The sequence below is a fragment of the Triticum urartu genome, chromosome 2A (genome assembly GCF_056163025.1).
Source record: "Triticum urartu cultivar PI428250 chromosome 2A, HENAU_Tu73, whole genome shotgun sequence".
In the NCBI taxonomy this organism is placed as follows: Eukaryota; Viridiplantae; Streptophyta; class Magnoliopsida; order Poales; family Poaceae; genus Triticum; species Triticum urartu.
In genome coordinates, this window is record NC_141874.1 from 93,944,217 (window position 1) to 93,968,259 (window position 24,043).

General features: G+C 46.9%; 2 protein-coding genes and 1 long non-coding RNA gene across 4 annotated transcripts; 2 read left to right on the top strand and 1 right to left on the bottom strand.

The window, feature by feature from the left end:
• Positions 1-1,318: 1,318 nt before the first annotated feature.
• LOC147984028 (protein DETOXIFICATION 18-like) lies at positions 1,319-13,481 on the bottom strand. Its single transcript, XM_087543293.1, has 2 exons — positions 13,053-13,481; positions 1,319-6,911 (listed from the first exon to the last, which is right to left on the bottom strand). Exons 1-2 carry the CDS (start codon positions 13,329-13,331, stop codon positions 6,891-6,893), a joined length of 300 nt encoding a protein of 99 aa, XP_087399419.1. The 5' UTR covers positions 13,332-13,481; the 3' UTR covers positions 1,319-6,890.
• A 361-nt stretch (positions 13,482-13,842) lies between these two features.
• On the top strand, positions 13,843-17,279 carry LOC147984029 (uncharacterized). Of its 2 annotated transcripts, XR_015615805.1 has the most exons (4): positions 13,844-13,964; positions 14,294-15,243; positions 15,386-16,214; positions 16,822-17,278. It is a non-coding gene; the product is annotated as an uncharacterized LOC147984029 (long non-coding RNA). The 2 variants fall into 2 exon arrangements; XR_015615804.1 differs by having other exon boundaries at positions 13,843-13,964; positions 14,294-16,214; positions 16,822-17,279.
• Positions 17,280-19,604: 2,325 nt separating this feature from the next.
• LOC125531928 (uncharacterized) lies at positions 19,605-22,628 on the top strand. The gene is made up of 3 exons (XM_048696140.2): positions 19,605-19,774; positions 19,865-19,945; positions 20,052-22,628. The coding sequence occupies exons 1-3, from the start codon at positions 19,622-19,624 to the stop codon at positions 22,296-22,298; spliced, it is 2,481 nt and encodes an 826-aa protein (XP_048552097.2). The 5' UTR covers positions 19,605-19,621; the 3' UTR covers positions 22,299-22,628.
• Positions 22,629-24,043: the final 1,415 nt, after the last annotated feature.

Consider the following 24,043-nt stretch of genomic DNA (forward strand, 5'->3'; position numbering starts at 1 on the left):
GGCTCCATGGGTGTTAGAATCATTACTGTGTAATCTAGATTATTGACTCTAGTGCAAGTGGGAGACTGAAGGAAATATGCCCTAGAGGCAATAATAAAGTTATTATTTATTTCCTTATATCATGATAAAAGTTTATTATTCATGCTAGAATTGTATTAACCGGAAACATAATACATGCGTGAATACATAGACAAACAGAGTGTCACTAGTATGCCTCTACCTGACTAGCTCGTTAATCAAAGATGGTTATGTTTCCTAACCATGGACAAAGAGTTGTTATTTGATTAACGGGATCACATCATTAGTTGAATGATCTGATTGACATGACCCATTCCATTAGCTTAGCACCCGATCGTTTAGTATGTTGCTATTGCTTTCTTCATGACTTATACATGTTCCTATGACTATGAGATTATGCAACTCCCGTTTGCCAGAGGAACACTTTGTGTGCTACCAAACGTCACAACGTAACTGGGTGATTATAAAGGAGCTCTACAGGTGTCTCCAAAGGTACATGTTGGGTTGGCGTATTTCGAGATTAGGATTTGTCACTCCGATTGTCGGAGAGGTATCTCTGGACCCTCTCAGTAATGCACATCACTTAAGCCTTGCAAGCATTGCAACTAATGAGTTAGTTGCGGGATGATGTATTACAGAACGAGTAAAGCGACTTGCCGGTAACGAGATTGAACTAGGTATGGGATACCGACGATCGAATCTCGGGAAAGTAACATACCGATGACAAAGGGAACAACGTATGTTGTTATGCGGTCTGACCGATAAAATATCTTCGTAGAATATGTAGGAGCCAATATGAGCATCCAGGTTCCGCTATTGGTTATTGACCAGAGACGTGTCTCGGTCATGTCTACATTGTTCTCGAACCCGTAGGGTCCGCAGATTACGATGACAGTTATATTATGAGTTTATGCATTTTGATGTACCGAAGGTTGTTTGGAGTCCCGGATGTGATCACGGACATGACGAGGAGTCTCTAAATGGTCGAGACATAAAGATTGATATATTGGAAGCCTATGTTTGGATATCGGAAGTGTTCCGGGTGAAATCGGGATTTTACCGGAGTACCGGGAGGTTACCGGAACCCCCCGGGAGGTATATGGGCCTTAGTGGGCCTTAGTGGAAGAGAGGAGAGGTGGCCAGAGATGGGCTGCGCGCCCCTTCCCCCTTGGTCCGAATTGGACAAGGAGAGGGGGTCGGCCCCCCTTCCTCCTCTCTCTCCTCTTCCCCCCCCCTCCATGAATCCTATTCCAAGTAGGAAAGGGGGGAGTCCTACTCCCAGGACTCCTCCTGGCGCGCCTCTCCTGGCCGGCCGGCCCCCCTCCCTTGAACCTTTATATACGGAGGCAGGGGCACCCCCTAGAGACACAAGTTGATCCACGTGATCATATTCTTAGCCGTGTGCGGTGCCCCCTTCCACCATAGTCCTCGATAATATTGTAGCGGTGCTTAGGCGAAGCCCTACGACAGTAGTACATCAAGATCGTCACCACGCCGTCGTGCTGACAGAACTCTTCCCCGACACTTTGCTGGATCGGAGTCCGGGGATCGTCATCGAGCTGAACGTGTGCTAGAACTCGGAGGTGCCGTAGTTTCGGTGCTTGATCGGTCGGGCCGTGAAGACGTACGACTACATCAACCAAGTTAACGCTTCCGTTGTCGATCTACAAGGGTACGTAGATCACACTCTCCCCCTCTCGTTGCTATGCATCACCATGGTCTTGCGTGTGCGTAGGAATTTTTTTGAAATTACTACGAAACCCAACACGTTCCACTTCTCCTCACCTTGCGCCGCCCCTCTCCCTCGAGTCCTCACCATGGACCTGCTCCCGGCACCAGCGAACCCTCCAACTCTGCAGGGCTCCTCTCCTTGCGCGCCTGCAACCCCTGCATCACTCCCGAAGGCCACCCTACGTGCGACCCTGACGACTTGCTGCAGCCGTTCGCCGCCACAGGAGCCTCGTGTCCGGTTCCCTCGAGGTCCCATGCTGCCGGACCTCTCCTGCACCTCCGCCGCACGCAGGGCCCCTCGTGCCTTTCACTACCGTCGCCCGGCCAGATCCGGAGGTCTGCCGCTCCTTGCTGCCCACTCACCCGTCCCGCTGCCTTCGTCGATCGTCTCCTAGAGGAAGTGACGAGGCAGCCCGCAGCGCCTGTGTCTACCCGCGATCCCCTGCTCGCATGCTTTCCTCCCGCATCACGCCCGTTGTCGGTGTCAAAACTGGCGGATCTCGGGTAGTGGGTCCCGAACTGTGCGTCTAGGCCGGATGGTAACAGGAGGCAGGGAACACGATGTTTTACCCAGGTTCGGGCCCTCTTGATGGAGGTAAAACCCTACGTCCTGCTTGATTAATATTGATAATATGGGTAGTACAAGAGTAGATCTACCACGAGATCAAGGAGGCTAAACCCTAGAAGCTAGCCTATGGTATGATTGTTGTTGTGTGTTGTATATCTATCGACTAGCCTGGCCTCGGTTTATATAATGCACCGGAGGCCTAGGATAACAAGAGTCGTAGCCGAATACGCCGGTGGGGAGAAGTCCTTGTCTTGATCGCCAAGTCTTGTGGAATATTCCTTGTATGCGGTAGCCGTCCGAACTGGCACATGAGTATACGGCCACGGGGGTCCTCGGCCCAATCTAATAGATCGGGAGACGACGTGGTGAGTACCCCCTAGTCCAGGACACCGTCAGTAGCCCCCTGAACCGGTCTTCAAGTTAGGTGCGCTCCTCGATTCTTCTGAACTGTTCTTCATCTTCGGTTGCCGGTCTTGAAAACTGGTTCAACAAATCTTCTTTATCTTCGATCTTGAGGATCGCCGAAATGCATTCGACGAGTTTACACGTCGGGTATCCGAAGATCCCCTTTAAGTTTCCGGCCTTTATCAATGCCTTGTTTATTTTTATGCCACACCTCGGGTTTGAAGTTGTTCCCGGGAGACAGGGTCCTCTTGCGTCCGAGCTCCAACGCCGGACTGCATTCGAGGTATCTTTTGCAGCCGAGCACCAACACCGGACCGATTCCCAGCTCTAGCGCCGGAATGTATCCGAGCTCCAACGCCGGACTATGTATCCGAGCTCCAACGCCGGACTGTATATCCGAGCTCCAACGCCGAAATATATCCGAGCTCCAACGCCGGACTATATCCGAGGTGTCATATCACCTTGGTTCAAAAAAGTTGAAGGAGTTTAGCCGAGCTTAATGCCGGAAATGCCCTCTATGGAGCCAACCACTAGCGCCCGAGATTTATGCCGGACTGCTTCCGAGGTGGTGCACCACCCCGACTATGGGCCGATTTTTGTCAATATTTTTTATTGGTGCAATTTATTCTCTGCCGAGATATATAGCCAGTAGCCCTCAAGGTGTGTATCTGTCTAAAACCCGAGATGCACATGAAGGATGACATAAGACCGCTGATCCCAGTAGCCGCTGAGACTCAGGTTGATTTGCAAAATCGGCCTGAGGATCAAGTCCTAGCTCGGCAGAATACTTCAGGACACAAAAGCGGCGTGCTCAGTCCTCAAGACTCAGGTTGGGTGCGGCCGACCAACCTGAGGATCAAAATCTCCTCGGAAACTATATTGCACATAAAATTTTCTGCATTGGACAAGCAATGCAGTAGCCCCCGAGAAACTGGTCGGGTGGCAACACCAGATCAGGGGATCGATGTGCCCCTTTAATATTTGTAAATAATAAGCCCGAAGCCCAGTAGCCCCCGAGCCTTAATGCGGCCACGGGTGGCCGAATTAAGGATCAATATCCATAGTAAAATCACAAATTATGTGTAATGACTCTATGTATCCAAGTACTTTACGTCATTAATGCTCGGATCCGCATTGTACAAAACTTTGTTGACCGACTATCGGCTTCCACCTCCTTGGCCAGTAGCCGAGGAGTGTTTGTCCTACTTTATAAAGCCTTTATGAGGGCAAAGATTTACGACAAACAAGGCAATCTGGCCACACGGTTTTATAAACAAAGGTACGCAGAGAGATATGTTATATTACTGTTTAACAGAAGAAATGTATTCCAAAAAAATAGTCCCGCTATCGGTTCCTTTCTTTGGGTTGTCATGCTAAGCATGATCATGAAACCTCAGCTCGAATGTAAGAGCAAAATATCGAGGATTTAGTTTGGGAGGCCAATTAATAGCCCCCGGTAGTGTTCGGCGACAGTCGAGGTCAAGCCGTAAACACTTCGGCCAATGTTATGAATGGCCCGTCATAGTCATCGGATCGCTGACCAGTTTACGCTTATTGTGACAGTCAGTTTTCGGCTTTCTCCACTAAGGTGCTTAACCATGTGAGCTGGAAGCACAATCGCAGTGGTTCTCCCTTTGCACGCCTAGCCGAACAAAACGGAACGTAGGAAGCAAGTGCAGGATCCGGGCAACCCAACTATTGACCGAAGACACAATTCGAAACCGATGCATATATAGCAATATCTGAGAATGTTTTTGCCGAATCCCTAAAGGTGTCCGGCGTTGCACTGCGAGACTAATGCTGGAAAAGCACAAATAGTTTAAAAGTGCCAAAAAGCTTGGAAAACCAAGAAACGTCAGTAAAAACATGACGTCCGAACAAGATCAAGTGTTCGATGCCAATCCGAAAATTGGTCTTAGAAAAAAGAAGTGCTTCTGTCGTCCTTTAACATGACACATCCTATCTCAAGACTTCGAGCGGGTCAGCCTATGGCTTCAACCTCCTATCCTGAGGGCGGAGTACTTCTCATTAGGCCAGTTTAGCAAACTAAACTCTAGCGGCTTTGAGAGAGAAATTAGGCTCCCCGGCTAGTGACCGCACACTCGCGTCAAAAAAAGGAGTGATAAATAATAATAATAGAACTTTGCAACGACTGAGAAGAAGAACACTTACTATAAAACGGCTCAAATAAACTTAAGAGCCCCCAAGTGACTTGGGTAGAAGAATGATTGCATGTACCGAAGTACTTATATCATATCTATGTTCAACCGAACTTTAAACGCGTCTTAACCGACCGTCGGCTGCTCCCTCTTCGGTTAAGGACCGAAAAGTGTTATGTACTCCATCGGTCGAGAATATCGACGGTGTTTCCAATAACCAGGCAATCAGGCCATAAGGCTGTAACAGACAAAGCGCGCTCAGGGAACTTATGCTATATTACTGCGAAGAGTAAGAAGCATCTTCGAAGAAAATAGTACCCCCACCGATACCTTTCTTCGGTGCTCATTGTTATTATGAGACTTGTGCAATAGATTTTTTGTACTCATGAGTTCCGTTGTGTTCCGACCATCATTGAATAACTATAAGAGCGCTAGCTTTCGGCTTCACCCAGTCTGGGGTCCGGCTCGGGTAACCCGATCGTGACAATCGCAGAGGTGCTCCCTTTACTCCCTAGCCGAACAATCGGGAACATAGGGGTAAACACAGGAGCGAGGCAACCCAGCTTGCAAATTGCTTAAGTCAATGTGGTGCATATTGTGGCGCGAACAAGGAACGAAGTCGTACAAGTATAATCATATGCAACAGGAAAAGCTTCATAAAGGAAGCCCCCAAGTAAACGGGGTATTTGAATTTATGCGTCACAAACAAAGTTTGGACAAGGAAATTTTTTAGAAGCAACTTTTTTCCAAAAAAGTATAATGCTTGGTCGAACCGAACGCAAGTTAGAAATTAAAGCTTTGAGCATGAAAGCGACTTAGCTGGTTAATGTGTTCGGTATTGATGACGCGGTCCGAGCTTGATGTGGGGCAATGTTCCATCCCTCAAGCCGGTCCCGAGGTGGCGGAGCGGAGAGCTTGACACGCCGAAGTGGTGACATTGCACGATCAATGCAGACCGGCAGAGTGACGCCGAAGTCCCCGGATCATTTTTCTGTGCACAAAAAATAGTGCAAACCGAAGATAATAGTAATAATGATAATAATAAAAAATCGTTGCATAATAAATAATTTATGCAAAGTGAGTAATAAAAGAAATATGGCCTGGCGCCGAAGTCAAGTCGATGCAGGGCGTCGGCGTGATGCGGTAAAGGCGTGGCAAATCCTGAATTCGTAGGTCGGTCCGAGCTCCGAGTGCGGCGTTCGCCGGACTATGTGCGGAAACTGACCGAACCACCATGCGACTGTCGTTAATGCAGCCACCATTTGATAGACCTGTGTACATATGATGGACAAACCAGAGTAATAATTCCTTAAAAAAATGAACCCAAACAAGCAAAAAATACTGGGATTAATAGCACCTGGTTTATTTGTTGTAGCAATCTGAAGGAAGGTGATTCCTAAAATTGGGACCCGCTCCGCACACCCATTGCCTGATGGGCGATAAAACGACGGCATGGCAATGCTGGTAAAGGTTGACTCGCCGAGGCAAAGCCCTCGGCCCAGCTAATCATGACGGAGCTGGTCGGCTAGTGACGCCGAAGTGTCCGGAGTAGGTTGATGAAGAGATGGCGAAGCCCCCGGTCCAGCCGAGATGTCAAAGCCTCGATGTCAGCCGATGAGTCAAAGTAGGTCGGCGTGATGGACACCAGCTTGAAGAAGCAATAGTGCGGCCCTGTCGATGCAGGTCGTGACGTGGTCGATGCCGGCTTGATGAAGCGATCGTGCGGCGATGCCGGTATGCCCGCTCCGTGTAATCCGTGAGGCGGCGATGTTGGTGATGATTTATCCTTCGCGATGCCGGGCTCTTGTTCGGCTTGCCGAGATGATGATCCGAAGAAGTTGAGCTCGGCTCAACAAAGTGACGCCGTGTCTAGCGCAGGTTGGCAGCCGTGGAGTAATATTGCCGGACTGGTTTGACACCAGCATGATGTTGAAGATCATGTTCAAAAGATCTTACAGTTAGTGGGATGTGTTCGGGAACAAAACACAATACCCCATACAAAACTTCCTTCAAAAGGGATGTCCAAAATCCTGTTCATAAAAAAAATGAACTCGGGTCGGATTCGTTTTCGCGCAGAAAATAGATCCGAAAAGTGATGCACTAATCGGAAGGTTCCCGGAGTTTGGACGGTCGGATCGAGCCGAAATTTTGAGAGGTGGTATATATAGGAATTCCGCAACCGATCAACGGTTGGATCTTCCAAAGGACGTCCGAGCTAGAAGCTGGACACCACGCCCTAAACTCATCCAAATTCCCGTCCAGATTTGACAGGGCTCCGGTATATCGTGGATTGCCAGAGATTCCTCCATCGGAACTCGACGAAATTTTTCAGGGTTGTTGTAGACTCAATTCCTCACAATTCCACAAAAGCGATCGTCAAAGCGATACTCGAGGAGGTGGTGGTGGCAGATACGAGTTCGTTGTCCAGAAAAACAGCACGGTCGCTTGAGAGCAATGTTGACGTTGAGCCCCCTGGATCCTTGGATGATTCCTCCATGATCTTAATAGAGATCGGAGTTGACGTTGATGAAGGCCCTCATCCGAACATGACGATCGGAGATAGGGCGCAGTCCTTGGTCGAACCAAGGTGACCAGTCGAGCTGGTGACGAAGACGCCGAAGTCGCAGTTGATCTGCAGGCGAGCCATCGATCCTTTTGTCGATCACACAGCGGAACTCTCAATGAAAGCACCAATGTCGGTGTCAAAACCGACGGATCTCGGGTAGTGGGTCCCGAACTGTGCGTCTAGGCCAGATGGTAACAGGAGATAGGGAATACGATGTTTTACCCAGGTTCGGGCCCTCTTGATGGAGGTAAAACCCTACGTCCTGCTTGATTAATATTGATAATATGGGTAGTACAAGAGTAGAGCTACCACGAGATCAAGGAGGCTAAACCCTAGAAGCTAGCCTATGGTATGATTGTTGTTGTGTGTTGTATATCTATCGACTAGCCTGGCCTCAGTTTATATAATGCACCGGAGGCCTAGGATAACAAGAGTCCTAGCTGAATACACCGGTGGGGAGAAGTCCTTGTCTTGATCGCCAAGTCTTGTGGAATCTTCCTTGTATGCGGTAGCCGTCCGAACTGGCACATGAGTATACGGCCACGGGGGTCCTCGGCCCAATCTAATAGATCGGGAGACGACGTGGTGAGTACCCCCTAGTCCAAGACACCGTCACCCGTCCTCAAGCCACACCGTGAGACCCCGGTTCAAACCACAAGCATCAAAGTTCCACTACGGTCGCCGTGTTTTTTCCCACCAAGTGCAACGACTCTAAGTACCACTACCGTCGCCAAGACCAAGATGGCGCCAAAAGTACCAAGATGAACGGGAACGACTACCGAGGTCTCTCCAAGTTCGACCAAGATTGCCGTGTACAACTACTGTCGACTCAGATTACGCCAAGTACACCGTCGACCTTGGTTTCGCCAAGACCACCTCGAGTACGACTACACGACTAGAACACAAGTTCCTTGTATCACTTTCGTCACAAGAACCGAGTCCGGCATGTCCGAAGACCCTAAGTACCATGACGCCTGAAGACATCGGATTCGTCAAGTTCATCCTCGCACACGAGTACGACTTCACGTTGTTGGGCCGAGTACCACCGATGACCCTGAACAACTATGAAACGTGTACAACTACTTCCAAACGAGAACGACTACTTCCACTACCGTCGTCGCGAGAACGCGTACTACCCTCTACGAACGAGAATCGTCCCCTTTGCACGCTCCGAAGGTATAACCCTGAGACGACGTCTGTGAACGAATGCTTGCGATGTTTGAGATGCTCATGTTTGCACTGTGTCCAATTTGTCACTCGTTTCCTTGTCGCCAACTCGTGGGACATCCGGTATCCGGGAGCACCCCACCATCTTCTGCACGCAACCGCACACTTCTCCTTTGCATCGGTATCTCAATCGAGTTACCGGAACCAGAACGTTGCCGTGGCACCCCTTTCCTTTCCACCACGGTGACAAATGCTTCATAATGCTCTTGTCAAGTTTTAATAAAAATTGCATAAACTTGTTCATGTCATCCGCATCATGATAACAACAATTAAAATGTTTAAATTGTTGTTGCTTTAAATTACTAAGGCATATGGGGATTTACCGGATTCGTTATTTGTCATATCCGGTCCCATTTAAATTGTTTAGATGGTGTAGTTTTGTTATGCCCCACCTCTTTCCATGTTTTAACAACATTTAATATTGTTGGGTACCTAAACGGGAGAGAACTAAATAATTGATGTGGTGTTCCGTCAATATGCAACTCGTTGCATATTGAGCTCCACTTAACTTGTAGTTTTGTTTGTGCCCTTTGCCATGCTATGCATATTTAAACCGGACATGCATCATACTTGGTTGTGCATCATGCCATGCTTATGTGGTGGTTGTTTACTATGTTGTTTGCTTCTTTCCGGTGTTGCTTCTTCGGGTTAGTTCCGATAACGTCGCGTTTGTGAGGGTCCGTTCGACTACGACCGTTTGACTTCTTCATGGACTCGTTCTTCTTCCTTGCGGGATTTCAGGCAAGATGACCATACCCTCGAAATCACTTCTATCTTTGCTTGCTAGTTGCTCGCTCTTTTGCTATGCCTATGCTGCGATACCTACCACTTGCTTACCATGCCTCCTATATTGTTGAACCAAGCTTCTAACCCACCTTGTCCTAGCAAACCGTTGTTTGGCTATGTTACCACTTTGCTCAGCCCCTCTTATAGCGTTCTTAGTTGTAGGTGAAGATTGAAGTTTGTTCCTTGTTGGAACATGGAGATGTTGTTCCTTATTGGAACATGTTTACTTGTTGGGATATCACAATATCTCTTATTTAATTAATGCATCTATATACTTGGTAAAGGGTGGAAGGCTCGGCCTTATGCCTGGTGTTTTGTTTCACTCTTGCCGCCCTAGTTTTCGTCACATCGGTGTTATGTTCCCGGATTTTGCGTTCCTTACGCGGTTGGGTAATAATGGGAACCCCTTTACAGTTCGCCTTGAGTAAAACTCCTCCAGCAATGCCCAACATTGGTTTTACCATTCGCCACCTAGCCTTTTCTTTCCCTTGGGTTCTGCAGACTCAAGGGTCATCTTTATTTAACCCCCCCCCCGGGCCAGTGCTCCTCTGAGTGTTGGTCCAACCTGTCAGCTGCCGGTGGCCACCAGGGGCAATTCTGGGCTGGCCTACCCGTACCTAAGACAATCTGAGTGTGCCCTAAGAAAGAGATATGTGCAGCTCCTATCGGGATTTGTCGGCACATTCGGGCGGTGTTGCTGGTTTAGTTTTACCTTGTCGAAATGTCTTGTAACCGGGATTCCGAGTCTGATCGGGTCTTCCTGCTAGAAGGTCTATTCCTTCGTTGACCGTGAGAGCTTGTGATGGGCTAAGTTGGGACACCCCTGTAGGAATTTGAACTTTTGAAAGCTGTGCCCGCGGTTATGGGCAGATGGGAATTTGTTAACGTCCGGTTGTAGAAAACCTGAAGTTGACCTTAATTAAAATGCATCAACCGCGTGTGTAACCGTGATGGTCTCTTTCCGGCGGAGTCCGAGAAGTGAACACGGTGTTGGAGTTATGCTTGACGTAGGTTGTTCTAGGATCACTTCTTGATCATAGTTTCTCGATCGTGCTTTGCCTTCTCTTCTCGCTCTCATTTGCGTATGTAGCCACCATATATGCTAGTCGCTTGCTGCAGCTCCACCTCATACCTTTACCTTACCCATAAGCTTAAATAGTCTTGATCGCGAGGGTGTGAGGTTGCTGAGTCCCCGTGACTTACAAATACTTCCAAAACCAATTTGCAGGTGCCGATATTACCGAGCAGGTGACGCAACCAAGCTCAAGGAGGACCTCGATGAAGGTCTTGTCCTTTATGTTGTTTCGTTCTAGTTGATCAGTAGTGGAGCCCAGTTGGGATCGATCGGGGACCGTGTCGCATTTGGGGTTCTTCTTTTATTTTGGTTCAGTAGTCGGACCTTGATTGTATCTGGATGATGTAATGTTTTATTCATGTAATTGTGTGAAGTGGCGATTGTAAGCCAACTATGTATCTCTTTCCCTTATGTATTACATGGGTTGTGTGAAGATTACCTCACTTGCGACATTGCTTTCAATGCGGTTATGCCTCTAAGTCGTGCTTCGACACGTGGGAGATATAGCCGCATCGAGGGTGTTACAATGTACTACAGGTCAGAGGACGGATCATTTGCGCACATGCATTATTAGATGAAACTCAAAGGGCAGCATGTGTGGGGACAACATGTGTCAGGACTCAAGCTAGTATCCTTGAATTTGATCTATTCATGAAAAACTTGTTGAACATCCGTTTAATCTTGTTAAATTTAACTATTGTTGTAGTAGACATAATTGCATGCTATAGATTTTGATGAATTCCGTCATGATTGATGAAAAGTCATCCGATTAGTTGAAATCCGATTCAAAAACCATCCATGGTTGAATGGTGAAAGCGCCCCGCAATCTAAAAAGAAAAAATAGGTTCAACATGTGCCGGTGCATTGCCTCTGTATGCGGATAGCGTTGGATGATCGGCTCCCGCATCCGTGTGATTCTTCATGTCCACTAACGAATGCAGTGTTCGGTTGAGGGATGAGCGTTGCAGATGCCCTTATTACTGCTTCTGCTTGCTAATAATGAAATCGATGGAACCCCCGCCAGTAAATATGGTGCCGTAAGGTCAACACGCCATCTAGCACGAGCAGGGGCGGAGCCAGCTATATGGCGAGGTTTGGCAGGTGCCATACCTAAAATTTGGCAAAAATACTACATATATATACTATACTTGTCTGAAGATTTGAGCTGAGTTTAGTTTCGTTAGTTGGGAGGAGGAGAACACTCTCAGAGGCGCGTCGAATTGCCCATGGCCCAATTATCCTCCCAGCAGCCCACCTAGCTGCATGTTAGCCCAGCTCCAGTCCTTTTCCAAAAAAAAGCCCAGCTCCAGCCTCTAGTAGTCCAGTTACGCTACAAATCGAGCCCGCTGATGGAAATCACGCAGAGACACAACCGCAATTACGGAATCTAGCTCCCGGTTACGGGGATTCCGGCTGCGACCATGCTCGGCGAACGCGGCGGCGGCGGGTGGCACTGCAGGGAATTAGGTGGCGAGTGACACAGCCGCGGCGCAGACCCAAAAGCGACGAGCTTAATGCCTCTATGTGCCAACAACGGCGAGGCCGGAGCAATGACGTCAGGTCAGGATCCTGGCCGTATTGGTTCTAAAATTTCGTACTTCTTGTGTCCATTTTTTCAGTCCATACACTAGTAAACATCAATTCTTTTTTATAAATTTGATTAGTTGTTTTTTTAGGGGAATTCGATTAGTTGTTCTGTGATCTATCATCAGTGAATTTGTTTTTCTGATCTATGAAGTAAGTTGTGTTAAAAAAGGAATCTACTATGTACTCCCTCCGTCCCATAATGTAAGACGTTTTTTCACACTGGGACGGAGGGAGTAGTAACCAGAGAGACTAATAAGCAATTTTAGAAAAAAAATTGGAAGAAAGCTTCAAAGAGCACTAATTCAGCACCGACAAACGTTTATGTTTTGCAGTGAACGATTTGTGAACCTTTATATTTTCGATTTTCATTCTAGACTTTGAATACCCATTAAATGTGGTACTCCGCACAACTACTCTCCAAACTCGCGAGCCTGCATAGCTTCGTGTGATTCTTTCCTGGTTCCGACCTGCCATCCCTAGCCGGCTAAGTGCCAGAAGATCGAGTAAGGCATCGATCAGAGAGCAACCGTGTGAGGTTGGAAGTGCCGGGCCGGGCATGGCAGTGGCCACAGGCGGGCGAGGCAGAGCACGAGCGGCACATAGTTATATTGTACATTGGTCTTTACCTCGTGAAATCCGCCACACATATAAATTATTCCTGCCTTTGCCACTGAGCACGAGCGTTGATAATTTCTGATCTGGCCACTCGCATCATCAAGCTTGCAATGTGCGTCGGCTTAACCAGTACACACATGTCACCTCAAGTCCACGCACGCTCTTCACTCTCTCCCCGAACGGGCGAGTGAGAGATGTAACGATCACACAACATCTAAAGAGGTGCAACTAATACGCGATCTAATCGAACTTCGACAAATCATGAGTGTGTGGTAGCACCGCCTAAAAAAGAGAGTGTGTGGTAGGAGTACGTACGACGAAGGCGTAGCCGGTGACGGTGGCCCAGGAGTTGCCGAGCGTAGCGCCGGCGAGGTGGACGTTGCCGAGGTGGCCGGAGAACATCACGGACACCAGCGGGATGCCGTAGTAGGACATGTTGGTCAGGACCATCGGCACCGCGAACCGCAGCTGCGCCCATGCCTCCTCCGTGTCGATCAAGCGGTGTAACCACGCCGGCGAGCAGGGATTCGCCTCGCCGCCCTTGCCATCGGCGGGCTCGCAGGCACCGAGCAGCGGAGCCGAAGCCGAAGACATGCCGGCCCGCCGCACGAGATGGGAGAAGAGCTCGGTTGATTTTGTGGTGTCTGGTGCCGATGGCGATCAGCGAGATATAGCGACGTGGACTGGAGATGTAGTAGCGGATAGTAGCGGGTGAGCCGCCTAGACCCCTTTTTTGTGCGGGGCCGGTGGGCTGCGGAATGTGGAACGGATGGTGGTGGAGAAAAGAAGAAGATCGGGCGTCGTACACATTTGGCGAACATTTAATGCGCCAGTGTTCAGGGCAGTGCGAAACTGTACTCCTACAAATCCAAACGTTTTCGTGGCGTGCGTGCGAAACTGTACTCCTACAAATCCAAGCGTTTTCGTGGCGTGCGAAATAGTAGTAGTCAGCGGCGGCGTCATGGGTATTCACCTGTATTTATGTGAATACCCAAGATTAGGCCCAAACAAATTAGTAGATATCTTCATTCAACGGCCCACAAGCCAACAACCCACAAAACATGCCGGCTATAGGCTTACAGCCCAGCCGACCACCTCGTTTCATTGATTCGTTCAACCTCAATCCATTCCACAATCTAACCTAACGCGAGCGGCGGTGGCGGCGGCGGTGTGGCCAGTACTGCAAGCAGCGGCCAAGGGCCAACGGAGCCGGCGACTGGCGACCAGGTTCCATTCTCCTTGTCGATGTCTTCTCTTAGTTCTCTAATTCTCTTCCCCTAAGGCCCTAGGTCCCAGTCAGTTCCTAACTTCCTATGGCGTATAGATTAGAATGATCCAAACACTAGTTTGCTAGATTACAATTTTCGTATTTTAATGTAGTTTGCTGGAACAACCAGGTTGCTACTTGCTAGTACATCTAGTTTGCTAGAACGACCAGGTTGCTAGCAGTACTAGTTGGCTAGATTGCAATTTTGGTATTTTAATCTATCAATTTTCAGAGGGTATAACAGTTTTGGTAGATTGCTGATCTATTTTTTCCTGACCTTGTATCATAGATGAAGAAGGGTGTTAGCATATTTGCATTGTGGGAAAGCGCTTCGAAGGCAAAGAAAACAGGTTCCACATCTACTGATCTATATCAAATCCTTTGCTGGTTTGTAATCTTTCTTAAATGCTAGAGATATTGCCACAATGCCATTTTGTTACTATTATGCATATATGGCAGTAGTACTGGCATATGATCATTGGCTCATTGCCGTCGGTATTGATTCTGCCAGTAGCTACTGCTAGTGTTGAAAGTGTTGTGTTGTTTGGTTCATATACTACATTTAGAGCAAAAAAAATTGGATAAATACCCAGTCTTCATTTTCTGGCGCCGCCACTGGTAGTAGTACTATCAAACGTTTTTATATCTATACTACTATTAAACAATCCAACTAATTCTTTCTTAAAGCCACACGACAGATGTACACAGTTTAATTAGCATCGTACGATTAGACCCATTAAACTTAATCTAACAGCTAGCCTTAATCTAATCTGTTCTTTTGTGTGCGCTTAGTAATTTAAGTTGGCTGACCGTGCTTCACCGAATCACCGTAGAGGATCCGTCATGCACCAACTCAATCCCTACAGTCACGCAAAGAGTAGAAAAAAAAGAGGAAAGTGATCTCAATCAGAGCCCCGCGCTCGCTAACTGCCCCGCGAGGCCGCCTGCCCTGGCCACCGGACGAGTGTAGGTCACCCACGCCACATGCGCCGCCGTCTGACCCTCCTCCGCCACCGCAGAACCGACGAGTGCGCCGGTAGCACCTCCCATCCCCTCCTATCATCTTCCCTATCCCAACACCGACGAGGTAGAGCCCGATGAGCTGAGACGGCGCCCTCTCGCCAGGCACGCCCTTGACCCGGACGGCACCGTCGAGCCCGTGGCCCTCCTCCCCAGGTCAGCAAGATCCGCCCCGTCCTCCCACATCGGCCACCATGGCCGTCCTCCTCTGCACCCAAGGTTAGTCCATAAGCACCATGTGCATTAGAAGGTTTGAGCCGGCGATTCAGCTTGCGGCAACCCCCAGTCTTTGATCTGGTTTGTTGTTCATCTTAGATGATTTTTTCTCTGGAAAATATTTTTTTCTTGCGTCTCATCTTAGGTAATTTGGATGGCCCCGTCTCTCACGAATACAATGAGCCGCACGCGCTAGGCGGAGCGAACAGATCCAACCACGTGGGTGGCGGTGGCGGCAGTGGGACCGAGGAAGAGACCTGCGTCCGGCGGTCTGGAGCATGCTGATGGCCGCGGCGGGGACGGCCCATGCCCGCCAATCTGCTCCTCAACTGCGGCATGCCCCCTCAGTCAAACTCTAGAGCATTTTCCCGAACATATTGGAGATCGACAAGAATGGCGGCGACCGCAACCACGACCAGCGGCAGAGGAGAAACTGACCGTGAACAATCGAGTCTTGACAGCGCTGCTCGTGTTGGACTCAGCTGTGCTCTCGGTGCACCGCCGATGGGTGATGGTGCTCGAGACCGAGAACTCCGTGGTCAGAGCCACCGGCGGCGGCTGAGTAAGGGCACTGGTGCGGTCAAGGTACATCTCATCCCTCTCTCCCTGCCTCCCTCCCTCGCTCTCCCGGCCCCAGCGGGGTCGCCATTAGCCCGTGACCATGGACCAGCGGTGAGCTGGGGACTCCGTCCGCGGGGAACGGGGAGCACTGGTGCTCTGCTGGCGAACGCTTGTTGCGGGGACATGGAGATCTCCTACGATGGGGAATGGAGAGAGCTTTGGTAGATAGACCTGTTCTCTCTGGATGCGAACAAAATTTATCACTCTTGGATTTTTTTTTTGTGTGTGTCAAATAGTAGAGAGGAACACTGCTGGTGAGAGGATTCTTATCACTACCAGCAGATCAAGCCTTCCCATGAGTTTGTTGCCAAGGATTTGCATGGCGTGAAGTGGAGGTTCCGCCATTATAAGAGGTGAGATCAGTGTTGTTGTACTGCTTGATCAGGAGTATGGTATGCGACACTCTATATTTTGATGTATACTACAGTATTATTTTGTTGTTGGTAAACATTATTTCCATCTAATATTTTTTCAGAGGCAGAGAAAATTATTTTGTAGGCTTTTAAACTAAGCACAAAAATAAGACATGTTCTGCGTCAAGGATAGCAATTATAATATGTAAAGGTCAGTAAAAAAGTATGCACATAAAATGCTATTCTTTTTCAGTTGGCAACATTGCATACAGAATTTGAATCTTAATTATTGGAATTCGTTGTTCCATGTTGGAAGTTCCTGAAGAGCTTGAAATAATCCATTTTGTATGGGACTTGACAATCCACCTATACCAAATAAGATTGTTTCCGGAGCCTGACAGCTAAAATGCATTGTTTTTTTAGATTTTCACCTTCGGGTAAGCATGACATGGTGATTAAAACGTTTCTTAGAAAATGAACTCATAATGAGAAGTTATGTTCTAATTAAGATGGATTAAGGGTTGTGCCTTTTTAATTATTCAGCATGAATATATAGCAGGCTGGTTCAGTGATCATCTGTGAACTAAAATTATACTCTTTTGTTCAGGTAAGATGGGAGGATGGCACAGGCTGTACTACCAAATTAGACCATCTCCATGGGAGATCGAGATTGTTGGTGGTTCAATCTCTACTGCTCAGTGTCTAGCACTATCAATGACCTGCAGACACAAACAATGTTGGAACCTTTCCTTTATTACTCCAGGACCACCCAAGTTAATGGTTCTACATCTATTGTAGATTATATATGTATGAATCCTGTCTCTGGCAGCATCAATGACTTGCAGACACAAACATTCATATACTTCTATGTGTAAAATTAAACCAATTGTGATTAGTATAGATTGTTGTATTGTTCCTTGGACCGGCATAGTTATAATTGACATTGTTCTACGTGTTAAGGTTGATGTTGATTTGTGAATCTTGCGTTATTATCATGTATATATGACATGAGCTTGTTCCTATAAACCAGATATTATTGGATGCCGTTTTCCCTGTTTGTTTTTGGGAAAATTTGTGGTTCATCATGTAAGAACCATGAACAATCATATTAGGATTATCCTTGCGATAGTGTATGGCCCTTAATTAATCAATTATACTGCTGATAAAGTTTAATGTTTGGGACTCATTTAGTATGTTCCTGTTTTCCATTTTGTCCCTCTGTTCCAAGCTTGTGTCTCTACCATGTCCATTTGTCCAATGCTTAATTGTATCACAAGTCCTGTGAAGTTTGCATTATAAAATAGACATTCTGGATTTTTTATTCCATTTTTTACTATACACAGACCAAATAGCCTATGCCCATAAGTTCTCTACGGAGAAGTTAATCCAGTATGTTTTTATTTTATTCCTTGCAAATGGTTGGTAGAAGTTCATATAGTTAAACCTACGGCGTCGGGTTTTGGAGAGATCCGCCCCCTACCGAACTGAACTAAGAGCGCTTTAAATTATTGAAGTACAGGTAAAAGGAGATATATACTCTTTCTACAACTACATTAGTATTAGTACCGACATACATTAAATGGAAAGTAGCTAATGTAAAATTTATTTTCGAATGGCCCATTCGCATAATACGAACATGCATGGTCTGGTCAGTGGATTATGAAGTGAGCAGTTTATTCGGTTTTATTTTAGTTCTTGTAAGGGGTTTGTAGAAACTCATCCAGTCGACTGCTTTTGATGTGTAACATACACATACTATAGTAATTTTTCTTCTTCTAAAAAACCCATCTTATTATGAGGGGGGGGGGGGGGTTCTTTGTACGGTTATTCATGCGTTGCACGTGCACATTTACTAGTGGTGGTAAAAGTGTAGAGTTGCGTCTGGGCATCTCCAACGCTGACCCATCAAATCAGATACATAAAATTCATGAGCATGCCCAAACTGTCCACAAAAAATGGATAGAGGGCGGCCATATAACTCGGCGCACTAAATCTATATTTTAAATGAATGTTAAGAAGAAAAATCATGCAACCGAACAAAATTTAAGCAATTTTTCATATACTATATGCAAACCGGATGCTATTTAACAAGTTTAACTACTTGTTTAAAAAAAGACTAAACTAAGTGAGATAGCGGACAATGACCTCGCAGACATGTCCTCTGAGGCAATCCGATCAGTCGTCGTCCTTTTGGTGGCAATCAATCTCCCATTCTGTCATTAGGATATAGAAATCAATGTAAGATTGAGTCCACTGATATGCACCACTCCCTTTGAAGATCTAACAACCAATCTTGGCCAAATAAGACAAATAGATCAAAAAGCATACATAGCTACTTAATTGTACAGCAAAAAACTTCAAGAGATTTAAATAGATTTAGTGAACAATCTGATCATAAACACACAATTCATCATATCCCAACAAATACATTGCAAAAATACATCAGATAGATTTCAATCACACAAGGAAGAAGGGGAACAGGTATTGAAGATCCAAGAGAGAGAGAGAGAGAGAGCGCACCATCTAGGCACTACTATGGACTCGTAGGTCCTGAAGAAATAACTCACACATGGTCATGGAGGCAATAAGGTTGATGAAGAGGCCTCTGGCGATGGCTTCCCCCTCCGACGGGGCACCGGAACAGGACTCCAAATGAGATCTCTTCAGAACAGAGACTCGGCGATAACACTCTTCTCGAGGAACGACAAATGGTTTCATCATTTAAAGGGAATTATGGCGATGGAATCAAGTCAAGGTGGTAACCGGGGGCCCACAAGCTCATGTGGCGCGGAGGAAGAAACCTGTGATCCAACCGATCCAACAAAAGATCCGCCCAAGAAGGCTAGAAGAGAGTTCCGGGAAAGAAGCGAGGGGAGGAGAAGGCGAAGCGAGAATGGCAGCGACCATGATGACGAAGAGATTCGAGGACATCTTGGCGAAGAAAGAGGTGGCATACTTCAAACGCTCACACGTCAAGGAGGCATGCAAGACCGAGAGATTTAACATGTTGATGGCGGCGACCGACGAGGAGATAACACTCGAAGGCAAGAAGGTCATGCTCGAAAAGAAGAAGGTTGAGATTACATGATCGGCGGCAGAGTGAGCGATGAGGCTTAGATGGCCGGATCGGCGGGGAGATTTTTTTTTTTTTGCACAGACAGACGGACTGATATTCTTTTGTGACCGGGCATGTAAAAGTATGCATACTTCTTTGTGCACATTTCTTTTTTTTCTACGTGGGGGCTGAGAGCCCAACAACAAATGGAAATGCAGGCTCATCCACTCACGCAGAGCCTTCCTACAGCCCAGATACAACAGCGGAACCGCCTGACGAACGGCCCATCATCGCGAGAAAATGGAGGGAAAAAGGTGCAGAAGCGAGGGAAAACTCTCTTCCCCTTCCCCAAATGCGCGCACAGATGGAAACCTACGCCGACCTCGGCCCCGACGGCGGCAACCCTGCTCCGGCGAAGCCGGCCATGGAGGAACCACGCGCCGCCACCGAGGTCGCTGCGGACCCCTACCTCGCCGGCACCGACGCGCTCCCCGCCCCCCACCCGGTACGCTCTCCCCGCAGCCGTCCGGGCACCACTCGATGGGTTCTCCGCCACCGCCCGTTTTATTCAAATCCGTGCGTTCTAATCTCGCAGGGTACTGCCGCCGGCGCGAGGAAGCGGAAGGCCCCGGCTATGGCGATGGGGAAGGCTGCCAGGAAGCCTCGCAAGCCGCAGGTCTGTAGTTTCACTGTACCCGTCCCCCCTCCCCCTGCAATCTAGGTTGGTAGTTTGATTCGTCTGATTCTGTTGCATCTGTGTTGTGCATTGCTTGGTGGTGTAGGTTGAAGAACCGATTCAGATGCCTGTGTACTATGGACTTAGAAAAGAGTTTCTCAGCGTGGAGGGCAATGATTTAGTTGAGGATTGCTCAGACCTTTTTGCAGAGAACAAATGTGCGCGTGTCATCGGCGAGCTACAGCTGCAGCCACAGTCCATGTCACTGGTGGATCTGCAGCTCTGGGTCTTCAAGCTGTTCCGGCTCCATCCAGAAACACAAGATCTTGATATTAAGGGATTCTTCAAACAACACAAAAGGGACCTCACTGACGACGAGTCCTCCGAACCAGACTGTTCTTTGGAGTACTACCCGTGGGACATACATTATTTTAGGACTGACAAATGCTGGAGTTCCTTTGCCAATAAATTGAAGAGAAAAAGGAATGTGACACAGAGGTTCATGTTGTATGTGCAATCTTCTGAGGTCAAGCACTACCACATTTTGCTCAAAGCTGTAAATGGCGATTATTCTCAACTGGCGACGGTTGTGTTGCCCGGGACGAAAAGCCTGACGGGTCGCTTCGGCTTTGGTGCCTTTGTGGAAGACCCAACAATGACAGCTGAGGAAATTGCAGATTATCTCACTCGTCACTATGGCGAGCGGATTAGTCCTGTTGAGGCGTGGAGAGCAAAACAGTTTGCTCTGGAGAGTAAATTTGGAACCTTCTATGATTCACACAACTTTGCCCCGAGGTTACTTAAGGAAATAGCACGTAAAAACCCTGGTACTTTTGTTGACATCAAGGATGCAGAGGTTGCAGGGTGTGAAGATTTTCGAGTCCTGCAGCGTATGTTTTGGGCATTTGGACAGTGCTTACAGGCCTTCCATACCTGTCGCCCTGTGCTATGCATCAAGGGCACACCACTATGTGGGAAATATCAAGGGATGCTGTTGACTGCTGTAGCATTAGATGCTAATGATTTCTCCATTCCAGTAGCATGTGCTGTTGTCGAGGATGAGACCAAGGAAAGCTGGCTGTGGTTTCCTAGGAATTTGGAGCGAGCAGTGGTGCATCAGTCTGATGTGTGCATCATACACGACTACAAAAAGGAGTTGATTGATGCTGTGGAGGACCTTCTGAATTCCCGTGAACGACAGTGGCGTAAAGCAGAAAGCCGATGGTGCATGGAAGACCTTGCTGAAAACTTCTTTGCGTATTTTGGCGAGAAGAAGCTGGTGATGATGTTCAAGAAACTTTGCCAGCAGAAGCGACGCCATAAGTTCGGTAAAATCTGGAAGGAGCTAGATGAGCTGACATCCACATATATGGCTGAGAAAGAACATGATGGTAGTGGGGAAATGCAGCAGAAATCAGTCGAGCATGATGTGGCAGAGCTTGAGGCGCGAAGCCTGTGCAATCAACATGGTTCAGTTGTGGATGTGAAGGAAGGAGATCATGCCGATGACGGCAACAGAAAGATAACAAAGTTCTCTGACTGGATCAGTCCGAAACCAAAGGAGAAGTGGTCACTGGCATACGATCGAGATGGAGCAAGGTATGGCATCATGGGCAGTGATACAACTGATGCATATAAGAACGACCCTGTATTGAAAGGGATAACATGCCTTCCGCTCAGTGCGATAGTGGAGGTGACATTCCTGCGCTTGGTAGAGTACTTCCAAAACACAAGTGTCGCAGCAAACAAAGCGATCGGCAACCCGATAATTAACTTCCCTGAACATGTCCAGGTTGACCTGAATTCCAAAATGCAGAAATCCGAGACGCATAGACTTATGTACACATACGCCGATGAAAAGAATTATCTTGGTAAGGTAGTGGATCGAAAATTTACAGTCAAGGGAAGGAAGAGGGAGGTGACTGTTCACCTGAAGACGGACTATATCGTTGGCATTAATAAGTCTAAAGGATGCACAATTCGGAAAACTGCCACCTGTTCATGCGGCAAGCCACAGGTACTTCACAAGCCTTGCTCTCATGTCATTGCGGTCTGTTGTGAGATTGGGGTTAGCACTGCTACATACATGTCCCCATACTACAGCCTGCCCTATCTAGGTAGGACCTGGAGGCAAAAATTCAATAAGTTCTCTCACGACTACAGAGATACCATACCACACTGCTTCAGAGGTATCATACCATTTGAAGGTGAAGCACAAACTTGGATCCTAGACAAGAGATTAGAGTGTGGCCTTCCTGTTTATCTGTCGCCGGACTGCGCACAAACTGTCGTGCTCGAGGAAGAGCATTGCAGAACTGAAGATGGAGCAGTTGCAGGCAATGATGAAACCTAGACACACTCAGAAGAACTAGCCAGATTTGAGATTCTAATCTCATCTGTCAAACTCTCAAGTTCTTCATATTTTGGACGCTTAGTATGCGTTTAGCCGCTGTAGTTAAGCTATCCTAAGCAAACTCTGAACCTCTGTTATCATTCGCAGTGCTTTGGTGTTGCACTGGAAACCGAAGTTCTTATTTCGTTGCTAATAGTAGGTTGCAGTTTGGTATCTGAATTTCTTGCTTGATATGTGTTTTCTTGAAACTCTTGTATGCTCAAATGCTAAATCCTCTGAGAAGACACCACATCTTTGCTGATAGTGTGACAAGCATACCATTTCAGTTTATGAATCTGTCAGTAGAAGCACTTGATAGACTCCAGTAATCTTAGTATATCAAGCAACCATTTACTGCCAGCGGTTGAAGTTTCTCTGAGCACGCACTGCTCAGGATTACAAACTACGTAAGTAGTAAGATTCTGTAAGGGCAGTGACAACCTACGTGACATGTGGGAAGTAGAGTAAGGTGCACGTTGTTTTGGTACCTCAGAAGCTCTCCCTGTGCGTTCGGTTTATTCGGTTTACATGGTTTGATTTATATGTTTTTTTCAGTTTGTATGGTGTTAATACTTCGGTAATATATGATATGAAATTAAAATACGGTTTGGTTTCGGTATATACCAAATTATTTCGGTATGGTTTCGGTATATACCATAAAAACCAAAGTTGACGCGAATTTGAAAATGACGTAATAATAATTAGCAAATTTATAACTCAAAACACATACTATTCTACACAAATAGTATATGACTATATATATAAGTATATATGCATGCATTGATTCATCTCTTGATGGTTATGGACGTGCTTAGCATTTTAAAAATAGAAAAATGACTATGTTACAAGAAAAAATTACGTGCTTAGTAGTGCATTTGACTCATGTACAAGAAAAATGACAACTTGTATGGTTGTTCATCTCAAGAAATATAAATTTATTTTTTACTTTGGTTTATTCGGTTAACCGTTCGGTTTTCCGGTATATATCATAAAAACCAAGTTCGAATCGGTATGAAAAGTTCATACCATACCGAAATCAGAAACCATAAAAACCATAAAATTGGTTCGGTTCAGTTTATTTTCGGTATGGTTTTTCGGTTCGGTTTAAATGCACAGAGTGATCAGAAGCAGTGCAAGACCACTTTCAGTTTTCATGTGCTGTTACAGATTACAGATACTGCTTGTTTTAAGGTGCACACACGGGCAAAGAGGTTGAGGGTTCAAAATCCTTGCCTTCTTTTTGTTACCATTGGCTTCAGGATAATTCTCTCTGGTAGCAAGGTTGCGGCCAATGTCTCTGCACCGTAAAAAATGCTTTTTTCTTTCTTACAAATTTCACATACCAAATTCATAGATACTCCCGGCGGTAAACAATTTTTTAATTTAAAATTTGCCCCTCAGTTCTTTTTTTGCGGGAGAAAGAGATTCTCATTACTCACGGAGGCTTCTTAGCCATTATCAAGTTTACAACAAAATCTATTGCCAAATGTGGCCATACTGCAGTATGGGGAGTGGTATGGCCGTACGCGGCAAGTTCATGACTAACTTTATTTTGCGACCGACAACAAAGAGTAAAAGAAATCTCTCTATCCTTAGGTTGAGGCCAGTCTTTGAATCTCCTTAACCAATATGCGATGCATTGATCTATCCTCGAAATTTGTTGTGATCAATGACACCGCCTCCACGATGTCAAGCTCGACCAAAAT